The 12616-nt window shown below is 42.9% G+C and overlaps 1 protein-coding gene across 1 annotated transcript in view; it reads left to right on the top strand.

The window, feature by feature from the left end:
* UNC13B (unc-13 homolog B) overlaps positions 1-12616 on the top strand; it is a 354074-nt gene that overhangs the window by 95387 nt on the left and 246071 nt on the right. The window contains exon 7 of the mRNA XM_029913862.1: positions 764-821. Within this exon, the coding sequence (XP_029769722.1) occupies positions 764-821 (58 nt within the window). The remainder of the gene's footprint in view (positions 1-763; positions 822-12616) is intronic.

The raw sequence follows: 12616 nt of genomic DNA, 5'->3' as shown, positions 1-12616 counted from the left end.
CTCGCCTCAGACAGACACTGGATTATTTTTGAATTATTGGTCCACAGTGGGAGGAGGCGGCCAAAATAATATCATAAACATCTCCAGGGAGCACTTTTAATGCTGTAGCAGACCTTTTTGGAATAAGCCAAAATTGGTTAAATGGAATCTGTGTACTCCAGTGTAGTGTTAAATAAGATGTAAAATCCTTCATGTTGTTGGATGTTTCCAGACTCTGCTGAAAGAGTGTTCTGGTTATTGCACTACTAATGAGCACATTAATTATCTAGCTCTTTCCCAGTTTCCACATCCAGCACTGCCACAGCATTCAAACATGGGTACCTCAAATTCACATTTAGGCATCTAATATATAAATTGCTGTATTCTCAAGCTTCTGAGTGAGCACACATTCCACTGAAATCACTGCTCAGCAGCTCTGAAAGGTAGACATTTATATTTTAGGTGACTAAATATGGATTTAGGTGCCTAATTTGAGGCCCCCAAGTCTGAAATTTTTTGTCTTGAGCTTTTAAAGTAGATAAGACTTTACCCAAGCCTTGTGTGCAGCTATTAACAGATATTTTGGCATGGGATAGTGCCAGTTTTTACTTTTCTGGGAGCATGTTCTGTATTTGGGTATTAAGGAAAATATTATTTTGTACTTTAACACCTCCCACGCCAATATACTCTCAGAGCGTAAGCTTGTTACGTTCTGGAAATCCTGTTTCATAAGGTTACTTTCAGTCTGTTATCTGTCTGCGCTCTCTCTTTTGTCTTCCCTTAGTATTCATTTTCAGAAGAAGTCCAGAAGAAACCATTGCCCACTGCTGCCTCCCAGTGTTGTAAGTATGACTTTATTTTCTCTCTCAACACTATGTTCTTTTAAATAACCATAGGGTGAAAGGGCATTAGTTTAACATAGGCTGGTATATCTGGGCAAAGGTCTCTAGTTAGAGCTGCAGTTAGGAAATGGCAGCCTGCCTTGTAGAAGGTTACATCTAGGTCTGATGTTAAACTAGCCATTTTTATAGGTCAGGAAGAATTCTCTAAATGTAGGCTTCTGCCATAAGAATGATCTTAACTGTACAAGATTAATAGTGAAATCTAAAACTCTGCCTTTAACCTATTCTTGTTTTACCTATGTAGTAGGCACATAAGGTTTATGAGATCATCCAAAATGTTCAGATCTCTGTAGTAACTATGGATAATGGGAGAGTTGGATGGAATATATTTCAGTCTTCACTCTGAGGTTGCTTTTTTTTCCCCCTGTCAGATCATTAACATGATTTTTAAGAGTATTTTATGGTAGTCTTATGACTTTTTTTAATGGTGTATTTTTTTGAGAAGGAGAATATTTGGAGGCTGAAATCATGTCAGTGCACCTGTAAAAATGTAGCAACATTTTGTGTATTATTCCTAATATTGCATTTATTCTCAGCATATTCTTTAAAACCGTGAGATGAAAAAAAAATCATTAATGTTGTTTCTGCTTTAACTCACTATTTTGGGTCTGTTTCCTTTTTGGTACTTATGAAAATGTGAATGGGGGAAGAGTTTAGCACATGTTGTATACTGATTGTTTTGCAAAATTATATTTTTAGTTTGTAGCAGGGAGGGGATATCTAATGCTATTGTAAGGTGAAAGCAAAGTTGATACATCCTTTAATGGCTTGACTGCTTTTGGAAGTGTAACAGGGATGGAAGGGAATGCTCAGGCAATATTCTCTATAACTATACACTCCCCTTCGTCCTCAGCGTAACTCTTTGGTGAAGTACAGGTCAGAGTTCAGTCTTTTCAGGACTTTTCAAAAAGCATTACACAGCGTTAAACCTCAGGGCTATTGTATGTAAAACCCTGATAAATGGATGGTAATAGACCCCAGTCAATTTCAAAGGGAGAGCACTATACGCTGTCTCAGTAAATCAGACAGTGCACACAGAACACATTTTAAATAGTATAAAATATTGTAAGTATGTTTGAAATACTATGAATCAATTTTAAACAAAAGCTATTTGACAGTAAACTTCTGGTGTCCCTTGTACAGACTTGCACCTTTTGTTTCTGTTACAAACATTCAAATATAAAGCTTCAGCATAACGTTCTCTATACTTCAACACAGCACGTCCCCTCTGATCTTTTTTCAGAGGTCATTTTTCAGCCTTTCTGGCATGAATGTAGTATGTAGTGTGTCACCTGGACTCTGCAGAGCTTGAGAAATGGCAGGTCTCAGTCCTTCCAAGAAGTCTGTAGTCTGTATCCAGAGTGGTGCAGGGGTTGGGATCAGCATATAAAATATCCATTTCCTGGAGCTTGTTACAGGGCATCATCTCTCCAGAAACCCAGCTAAGTCAGGCAAGAATTCACAAACCTTCAGCTCACTAAGTGCTGCCCCAGTCGCTCCCTCGAAGTGAGATACAGTCCCAGTTAGCTGATAGCTCAATGGAAGTTCCACAGGCTCTGTAGCCTCTAGGGGTAACAAATGCTCCCCTGCCAGCTTTCCCTGGAGGTCCATAAAACATACCACAGTGATAGGTCCATCAATGGCTATTAGCCAAGGTAGTCGGGGACCACCCCATGCTCTGGGTGTCCCTAAACCTCTGACTGCCAGAAGCTGGGACTGGATGACGCGATGGATCACTCGATAATTGTGCTGTTCTGTTCATTCCCTCTGAAGCATCTGGCATTGACCACTGTTGGAAGACAGCATACTGGGCTAGATGGGCCATTGGTCTGACCCAGCATGGCCGGCCTTATGGTCTTATGATCAAACATTATCTTAATGCAGTGGTTCCCAAACTTTAACAACCTGTGAACCCCTTTCACTAAAATGTCAAGTCTCGTGAACCCCCTCTTAAAAATGAATATTTCCAGGGATTTTCTCCTTTACCTGAGTATAAATTATAAAAGCAGTGATCTTGGAAATATAAAATTTGTTTTTGTGACATGTTTATCACACACTATGTATTATTATTGATCATTACAGTATTTTTATTGCATTATGAAAATGGCAACACTCTTCCAAGATCTCACTTTTGTAGCTTGTATCACTTTGAATAAGCCTGTTATAAGACAAGGCTCCTATGTTTCATCAAGGAGTATCAGATGTGAAACATCATGAAGGTATTTAAGAAGCCAACTCAAAGAGTTCCTCCTACACAAGCATTCAGGTCTTGAGCAGTCCAGGCAAACAACGCACGTTACAACAAAGCTTAAATTTGTTCTTCATAATAATTTTAAAAATAATACTAGCTGCCTATTTAATTTTAAAAACAGCAAAAAATATCCACCTCCCTCCTTTCCATTTCTTATAAGGAGTCTTGAAGGTTAAGTCTCCTCAGTGTCCCATGCTGCCCAGGGTCCCTAGGGACAGCTTTGTCCGCCATTAGGGAATTTTTCCCTGAGAACCCCCTGTAACATTTCGTGAACCCCCAGGGGTTCACGAACCCCAGTTTGGGAAACACTGTCTTAATGGAGGGCTTCCCTGGTAAATAAAGCTGGAAGAGCACTAACCCATACCCAGAGTGGTACAGAGATTCACACCCAGCCCACGCAGCAGACGCATCTTTTGGTCTTGCTTTGATCAGTCACTCAGTCCATAGAGCTGTCTTTAACTTCTGTATTTAGATCCTTCCCCCCGCCCCCACTGCACTTTGGTTACATCAGCGCTCCGAGGGTGACTTGGGTGTCACCTGCCAGGTGGGTTGCCCACAGTGAAAACTTTATATAATACAGCATCAAAACAGCTACGGAGCATGTCCGGTAACTGCCGCACCCTGTTCTGGAAGTTTCTGGGACCCTCTAGATGAGTTGCCCTGCTCTGCTCTCTGCACATGTGCAGATACTCAGAATATCTAGCTAAGATCCTAGTCTCCTCCCCTGGAGCAATATAGTGAAATGCTGCAGTATCATGTGGGTTACAGAAGCAACATAATAAAATTCATGCTCTGTAATTCAAACAAGTCTGCTATCCTCTGTTAAAATCCTATAAGGCTAGGGTATTACACTCTACAGGTTATTTATCCAATAGGCTGATTATGGGATCGCTACAAAGCTGTTAACATTAGTAAAGGTTAATTACTGTTTACCTTTTTTTGGACAGGAGAATTATCTGTGTGTGGTTTAATCATTTTGTCTGTAATATCTTCAGAGATTTTGAACATTTAACCAGTTAAAACATTCAGGTTTTCCTGGTCAGTTCTAGCTGAAAGCCCTACCAGAGAGTTTATCGAGCATCCCAACAGTGGTATCTAAAATAATTCCAAGTGCAGCTTTAAAAAGTAAACAAATACTGTAGGTATTAAAGCAGGAAAATAATCCTTAAAATGGCTCCACATACAGAAAAGGACAATTATCGTATAAAATTTAAAACCAACAAACTGAATTGAAAAAACTAAAATATTTAAGTTGAGATGACTTAGCTACCAGGCTCCAAACTTCAAAGGATCAAAGAAAAGCAGTACCAATGTAAAATGGCTGAGGAATAAATGTTCTTCCAGATCATTAAAATGACTTTCCTGGCTGCCTGCAGTAGCAATACAGAAGATTCTCAGCAGTTGTGAAAGGCTCATGTAAATGATCTTTTCCAAATCTCATGATGTGTGGGTGAATCAGGAGGAATTTTCATGTATCAGATAGCTGCACCTGTTTCCACAGCACAGCATTTTTAAATCTTAAAGCTCCCATGACAAGCATCGTCTGCTGTGTATAAAGCTTTCATTTTATGTAAATCAAGGTTGTAAAAATTAAAACTACAATTGTAATTTCTAGACCTCTTGCTAGTAGCCTCAGTCTTGCTAGAAAGCAATCTTATTTATGAAACAGATAATGTGAAGGCCTGATGTCGGATCACAAATCAATTTTCATCTTGTTTAAAGAGAAAAATAAACTTATCAAACATTACACAGGCTATGTAACTATTCTTTCTTGGAACAATGGCATTTTGTAGCCTTCCAGCCAAATGGAAAACCTAGGAGGAAACAGATCTGTTAGCAGTCTCCAAAGTATTAAATAATAGATCTTGCATGAGTGGTTAATTTGATTTGACCCTGGGCTTGAAAATGGAGCCATTAGAAATGTGGCAATGTAAATGTATACAGTAAGTGGCCAATCTATTAAATCTTTTTGAACTCCCAGTAAATTCTTTATAGCACACCCCTATCTACTCTGTCTATTGCCTTCAGTGGGAGCTGAGTGCTCAGTATCTCTGAAAATCAGGCTACTTGCATACCTACATATGTAAGTAGTCCTTAGCAAGTTCTGAAACCTTTGGCCTTGTAGCTCTTATTTTTACATAGTAAATCTGTGGTTGTGCTGTTCCGAAGAGTACAGTGGGAGTCATGAGTGCTCGTACAGCTTCTGCACTGCCAGTATATAACTCAGTACTTTGCGGGGGGGAGGGAGGGAGAGGGACGGACAACAAAAAAAATTAAGAACCTTTAAGCGTTTAAATCTTAAAAGAAAAAAGTCTAGGACAGACCGGTTGTAATTCCATAGTGAAGGCTGAGTTGAGTTTTCCTTGTCAAACAGGGATTCAATCTCTTAATCTATGAAATAATATAGCTTATCCGACCTAAAAGTATAGCGCTTTGAGATAGAAGGAATATTCTTAGAATTTACAAATGCATCGGCTAATTTTGTTAAAAATCAATTTTTAAAAAAGCCCAAGAAATTTAGCACTCATCAGACTTATCCTAAATGAGATAAGAGACTTCCCAAGCTTCCCATAGGAATTACCAGATGAGATCAGACCCAAGATCTATTGAGTTCAATATCCTGTCTCTGACAAGAACCAGCACCAAATGCCTCAGAGGATGGTGCAAGAACCCCAGAGTAGGCAGATGTGGGTATGATCTGCCTCTGTGAAGGTCTCATCCTAAAAGTTAAGAGATTGTCTTAAAACCTGAAATATCCGTATTTTAAATCCAGATTGGATGCTTTTCTAAAAAAGCTGTTCTAGTTCAATCAAGAATTAATTCAGGGTAGTCCTATTGTCTGTGTTATGCAGGAGACCAGACTAGATCATCAGAGTGGTCCCTTCTGGCTTTACAATGTGTGAATCATATAGATAAAGCTCACTGAAATCTCATAGGTTGCACTTGAAGAAATTAACCATTGTTGCATCTAATTATAATTATAGACTGGGCCAGCGATAGTTCAGGTCATTTTTAAACTGGGCTTTCAGAGTTAACTCAAACAGTCATGACACTTTCTCCAGCTAATTTGTATGTTGCAATTCTATTGGTTGAAATGAGTCAGTGGAGTGAGAGGGGGTGGTTATACACATCTCATTGGTAGATTACTTGACCCCTAACTGTTACTGTTTTGCATCGGCTGTGTGGCTGTTCACTGCTTTGTCAGCATGGCGTTTCACTCCAATGGACTGGATTAGGTTCATTGAAGCAGGACTCCTGGTGAGGCAAAACCTCTCTGGGGGCACGAGCGATGGTTTATGGTCAACTCTCACATCCCTGGTCTTCTCCCATGCCTTCCTCATGGTGGCCATTTCTCCTCAGGGTGCAGCTTTCTAACGTTGAGAGAGGGGGCATGATGGGTGTGACGGGATCCCCGGGGTGCAACCTGGGACTGTAGAACCGCTGTGCCCCCTTACCTCACCAATCTGGATTGTCTCTCACAATGCCTTACTGGTGACAAGCAGCAAACCCCTCCAGGTGCTGTTACCACTCAGTACAACCTCATGTGGAGCCCCACACCCAGCCAGATTGCATGAATGCTCCCAGAGCCACTCACGAATCACACAGAGAGGCACCAGCCAAATCCTCCCAGCCTTGTACCTCAGGAATATACCATCTTGCACTGCTCAAGACCCTTTCTTTAGCAATGCAAGTTTATTAATTGGTTCACTTCTTCATCAATGGAAAGTGGACATACACCAGCCTTTGTAAACTGAGCAGATTTACCAAGCACTTCAGTCAAACTCACTGGTAAGGATAAACATTAGAATAAGTTTATTGATGACAAAAGATGGATTTTAAGTGATTATAAGTGATAGGCAAAAGTCAGAGTGGTTACCAAAGGAAAATAAAAGATAAGCACAGAGTCTAAATTCTCAACCTTATTAGACTAGGCAACATCTGGACTAAGCAGTTTTTCTCACCCCACTGGATACTGCAGGTTGGTTACAGTCTTTCATATGCAGGCTCTCCCTGTTAGCCTGGGGACCTGTCTCCTCAGCTCCAGCTTTCTCGTTGTCTTCAGCATAGATGGGTGGGAGAGACAAGACAAAACATGCGATCTCTGTCCTCTATTTCATATCCTCATTCCATGTGCTTGGAGAACATAAGTCCTGGCATATCTGGTTGGCATTGCTAAGTCACCAGTCAAGGTTGAGCAGTTCCTCTGGTGTGGCCTTGTGCAAGTGAGTCACTGAATTGTAACTCCCATGTTGGACAATGGCTGTCGATGGTGGTTTGAGCCCTGCCCGGATTTCGGTTAGGTCCTTTGTTGTTTCTGGGCAGCTAATATCTGGTGATTCCCCAACTCACAGCATATTTTAGTGACAACCATACAATATAATCTCATAATATCATATGCACTAATAATGTACATATTTAGATAGAATAATGGCTTTCAGCAGATCATAGCCTTTCCCGTGATACCTTACATGGCATGCTTTATATGAAATATCACAATTATATACAAATGATGAATATGGGGGTTACACGGTGCTCCCCCTGAGGTACAGAGTGTCAAAATGGGGATCTATGATGAAGGAACGCAGCATATGGGAGAAAGGCTCTGTGTTCGGCAGACTGCCACTGTGCAAAGCAGGACCCTGGGTTGTGGGGGAGCGCAGTGTACATGCCAATGTCTCTGGCTTTCTAAAGGCTCTTTCTGCCCCAGGTGCCTTAATACCGACTACCTTGGCAGGCTCTGGAGCCGAGGCAGCAGTTGTATGGGACGATCTTTAAATCCAGATGGGATATCTTTCTAAAAGACATGCTGTAGCTCAGCCAGAAGTTACGGGATTGACGCAAGTAAGCACTTGCTGAAATTCTGTGCTGTGGAGGAGGGCCGGTGTTATGGAGAAGTATAATGTTCCTTTCTGGCCTTATTTATTAATCTCTACTGATGCCTTGGCTCCCTACCCCAAGTCCCTATTGGGTGCAAAGTCCTGGATGTCCCCAACACAAGACTCCCCTGACATAAACCTCTCCCCCCTCCAGGCCCTATTCACATCCTTGCCCTCTCCCCTCTGTCTTCAGCATAGCCACTAAATCTCCTCTCTCCTCACATGGGGTACTCTCCCGCTTGTCACCCCCCTGTGCTCTGCACACTTTTCTGCTCACCTTTCATCCCCCCCCCCCCCACAACCATAACTCTGCTCTGTAGTCATTCCAGGCAATGAGTATACAGTTATGATTAGGGCGTATTAGACCCAGATTTGATTAACTATTTTTAGACGGTGCTTTAATTTTTTTTTCTTTTTGGCATAACTATAGTGGAGAATTAAGGTTTTTTAGGTGCATAATATGTGCCTTTCCAGACCTTAACATGTTTGGATTTGTTTTTAATTTAACTTTAACTCTGAATTTCCTAATGCTTGTTTGTGGAAATAATCGCAGCAACCCCATAATGTCTTTTACCAGTAATCTGGAGTTAAAATTGAAAGAGCAAATCAGTAAGTTACATGGCTTTTATTTTATGGAAAAACACTGTTTGAAGTACACTAGCTTGCATGGAATCTTTATTTGATTACTCAGTTTGTTGAATTGCTGAATGCCAGACTCATTTAGCATTTTAGAAGGCAAGGATTTGTTCTTTATACATGCCCAAAATTGCTTCTAGCAATGTCAAATTCCATTATATTTCACTGCTGAGTCATTCTACCAGTGTTTACATGCTGTCCACTTCAAGTCAGTCACGATGCAAACTGGTACAGAAAGAAGTGTTTGCATTTTTAGAAAACATATTTAATTTTCTCTGCTGGCAAACCAGCAACTGCAAATATTGTCTGTAACCAGGGAGTTAATAAATCTAAAATAGGCAGAAGTTTCTCAAGAGGGTTCTTATCAAGACAAGCTAATTGCTTCCAGATTGTTTGGTAAATTTGTCCCTTAATTCTTAGGAGTCAGAGGTCTCACTGACAGTTATTCTGAGAATTCTTGTTCTTCCCTTCAATGTGCATTCTCCCTCCATGTTTGTGCTTCTGTCCCCTACCTGCAGTTAGACCCTGATGAAACCTTCTCTATTCTGGGTGACTGGTTCTGTCAGTCTTGTTCTGAGTTTACCTAGTGTGTAGTACCCCTGTCCACCCAGATCCTGTGTTTTCTGCTGTGCGTTCCCTTCAGAGATGGGTAGAATGGCTGACTGCTTGGCTGGGTGATGAGGAATGAGAACAGTTCCTCTGATTATCATTGCTACTGCAAGAGGAAACCAAGCTAGCCTGTCCCAGAAGATGACAGGTGGGAGGAGCAGGCAGAGAGGTCCAGGAGAGAGAGAGGAATGGATCTTGGCACCCTTTGGAACACCTCTGTTCTTTCTTCTCTGCCTTCTCTCCGTCTCCTCCTCTCCCTCCACCCCCAGTACATCAGCAGCAAATCACTATTAAACACACTTTCCAGTTGTTTGTTTTTTTGGTGGTGATGTTTTTTCTGGTACTGCTTCTGTTTGGAGAAATCCAATAGCTCTGTAGGTGGCAGGAACTTGGATAAATGTTACACAGTGCTCATAGTTAAAATTATGGCAAAATATTTTGTATCATATCCTTCTGATGACTGGTGTATAGAAATGTAGGTAAATTCTCCAAGGCTCAGTTCCAGCCCACATAAATTTGATTGTGTTGATCTTTTTTTAAACATTTCAGAAAAAGCAAGTACATTTTGCAAACAACAAAACCCACAACCATATTTATCTTCATATTGAGCAACGTTTCCAAAAGCTTCCAAGTTTCACCTTGAAAAGTGACGGGAGACGCTTCAGGAGCCTAATTGCTATTGGCTTTCCAAGGGACTTAGGACCCCAAGTGTCTTGAGCCACTTTTGAAAATGGATGTTAAGCTTCTAAATTGCTTAAATACTTCTGAACGCTTTACCCATAGTGCATAAGAACATGTTCTTCTTTGAGTGGCCGCCTCTTATTTGCACTAGTGGAACCGGTGCTTCCTGGCATTGAGCTGTGCTGTCTTCTGGAGAGCAGTAGCCATTGGTGCCCCTCACCCCACCCTCTATCTCCTCACACAGGGTTCACTGTGTATAAAAGGGGGAGTGGCCCCCCACTGTCCCTCAGTTCCTTCTTGACCATTGGAAGTGCAGCAAATTTGGACATCGCACCAGATCCTTGATGCACATTTTGTTAGTTCTTCCTTTTCTTCTGCCTTTTCAGGGGTATTTTTGTGTTGGGTTGTTGGTTGGTACAAGTTTCTTTATTTAAAAGAACAAAGAAGAAATGGTACCTATCTGGCATGGGTGTGTGTGAGGGCTGCCTCACCATGCTGAAGGGGAGCCTCCTTAAGACCCATCAATTTAGTTTGGTAATGTGTAAGTCCAGCCTGGACTTTGGAGATCGATTAGCGTAAGTGGCTCTGCCTCTGACTTACGCAGGATCCAGGTCTCTAGTCTTAACTGGCTGACTGAGCCCAGTGTCAAGGTTCTGGCACAGATTATGCAGCACCAAAGTCCCTGGACCTTCTAGGACAGAGGTGGGCAAACTATGGCCCGTGGGCCACATCCAGCCCGCGGGACCGTCCTGCCCGGCCCCTGAGCTCCCGGCCGGGGAGACTAGTCCCCGCCCCTCCCCTGCTGTCCCACCTCCCTCACAGCCTCAGCGCGCCGTGCCACCAGTGCGGGAGGGAGCTGCACTGAGGGGGCAGGGGAGAGCAGGGAGGGAGGCTCACCTGCAGCCTTAGGGGAGCGGGCGGTGCAGGTGGCGGGAGCGGGGCGAAGGCGGATGGAGGACTCAGGAGGAACACTTTGCAGGAGAGGGTTGTTAGGGTTTGGGGAGGCACAGCCTTCCCTACCTGGCCCTCCATACAGTTTTGGAACCCCGATGTGGCCCTCAGACCAAAAAGTTTGCCCACCCCTGTTCTAGGATCACCAAATCTGATGTCGAGGTTCCAGACACTATCAACGCAGTCCTGAGATCCCGCTAGATTGACCTAATCTGAAGCCGAGGTCCCATTGCTGTTGATGTAGCACTGAGGTCTCTACATCCCTATCGTCAACCTAATCTGGTGTGGTGGTTCTAGCGCAGTCCACTACAGTGAACCAGGAATGGTTTTGTATCCACTATAAGTGGCATGAAGGTTCTTGGAACCATCCAGGTTGACCTGGGCTAGTGCCTTGGGTGCAGTTCCATGAGTCTCTAGTGAATCACTTGATGAAATGGTCTGGTGGCCATTATGCACAACATTGTCTTCACAGCCATCTGGGTTCCCTGAGTCTGGTGCTAAATTTTTTGCCCCATTGAATGGTGTACCACCTCCTTGAAGTGGTCCAGCACCAGGATAAGTGGTGTTAAGTCCCCAGATCCATCCAGGTTGACAGTCTAGTGCTTAAGGTTCTGGCACAATTGACATGCAGGCCACTTGCCTGAAGTGGTTTTTTGCACAGTGTAAACTGCACTACCATCCCTGTTTCCATTGGGTGCAATGATAAGCACCGGTGACTGAGTCGCTAGCTGAAGTGGTTCTGTACCTTGTCAGAGTGATTTGGGTTCCCAGCATCAGCAATACCCAGGCTCATAGGTTTTCCCAGATCAGCTGGGTCCAAGGCCAGTGCTGTTGATTCTATGATGTGCCACTTAAAGGTGTGACACCTTACTCAAGTGCCTGCAAGGTTCGCTGAATTGTCAGTGTTGCCTGATTCTAGTGCTGAAGGTCCCGCACCCTTGATTTTCTGGCACCATCAATTCTATGTTAGTCAGTCTGTGGAACTCTTTGCCAGAGGATGTTGTGAAGGCCAAGACTATAACAAGGTTCAAAAAAGAGCTAGATAAGTTCATGGAGAATAGGTCCATCAGTGGCTATTGGGTAGGATGGGCAGGGATGGTGTCCCTGTTTGCCAGAAGCTGGGAATGGGTGACAGGATGGATCACTTGATGATTACCTGTTCTGTTCATTCCCTCTGGGGCACCTGGCATTGGCACTGTCGGCAGACAGGATACTGGGCTAGATGGACCTTTGGTCTGACCCAGTCTGGCCGTTCTTATGCTCTGCAATTCAGTGCTGAGCATCCAGTACTGGAGGTCCAGGAGAATCGCATGCAGTGGGTAACACGTGCTAATCAGGGAATTCCTTTATCTATAGTTAGTACTATTTCCACATGGTGATCTGGGATGTTCACCTTGCTCTCCAGCCTTTTCAAGATTTTGTGTACTCTGTCAGAGATGAAAGCTACACAGCAGGGTTTTGAGTTGAGAGAGCGTTTGCGTAACATACAAAACTTTTTCCTTGTGATCAAGACCAAATACCCATCTACTGGGGGGAAAAAGTGTCCAGACAGATTCTATGGACAGAGTTCTTGTGTACCACCACAGATGTGCTTATTTGGGGGAAGTTCTGTGGCCTGTGTTATACAGGAGCCCAGACTAGATGATCAGTCATCCTTTCATAGATTCCGAGATCAGAATGTGGACTGAGACCTAAGATTCAGATTATCTGTTAAGCAAGGGGAGTAAATC

The sequence above is a fragment of the Terrapene carolina genome, unplaced genomic scaffold (assembly GCF_002925995.2).
Source record: "Terrapene carolina triunguis isolate 2854851 unplaced genomic scaffold, T_m_triunguis-2.0 Scaffold998, whole genome shotgun sequence".
In the NCBI taxonomy this organism is placed as follows: domain Eukaryota; kingdom Metazoa; phylum Chordata; order Testudines; family Emydidae; genus Terrapene; species Terrapene triunguis.
The sequence above is the reverse complement of the archived record's forward strand: the minus strand, read 5'-3'. Positions and strand labels throughout refer to the sequence as shown.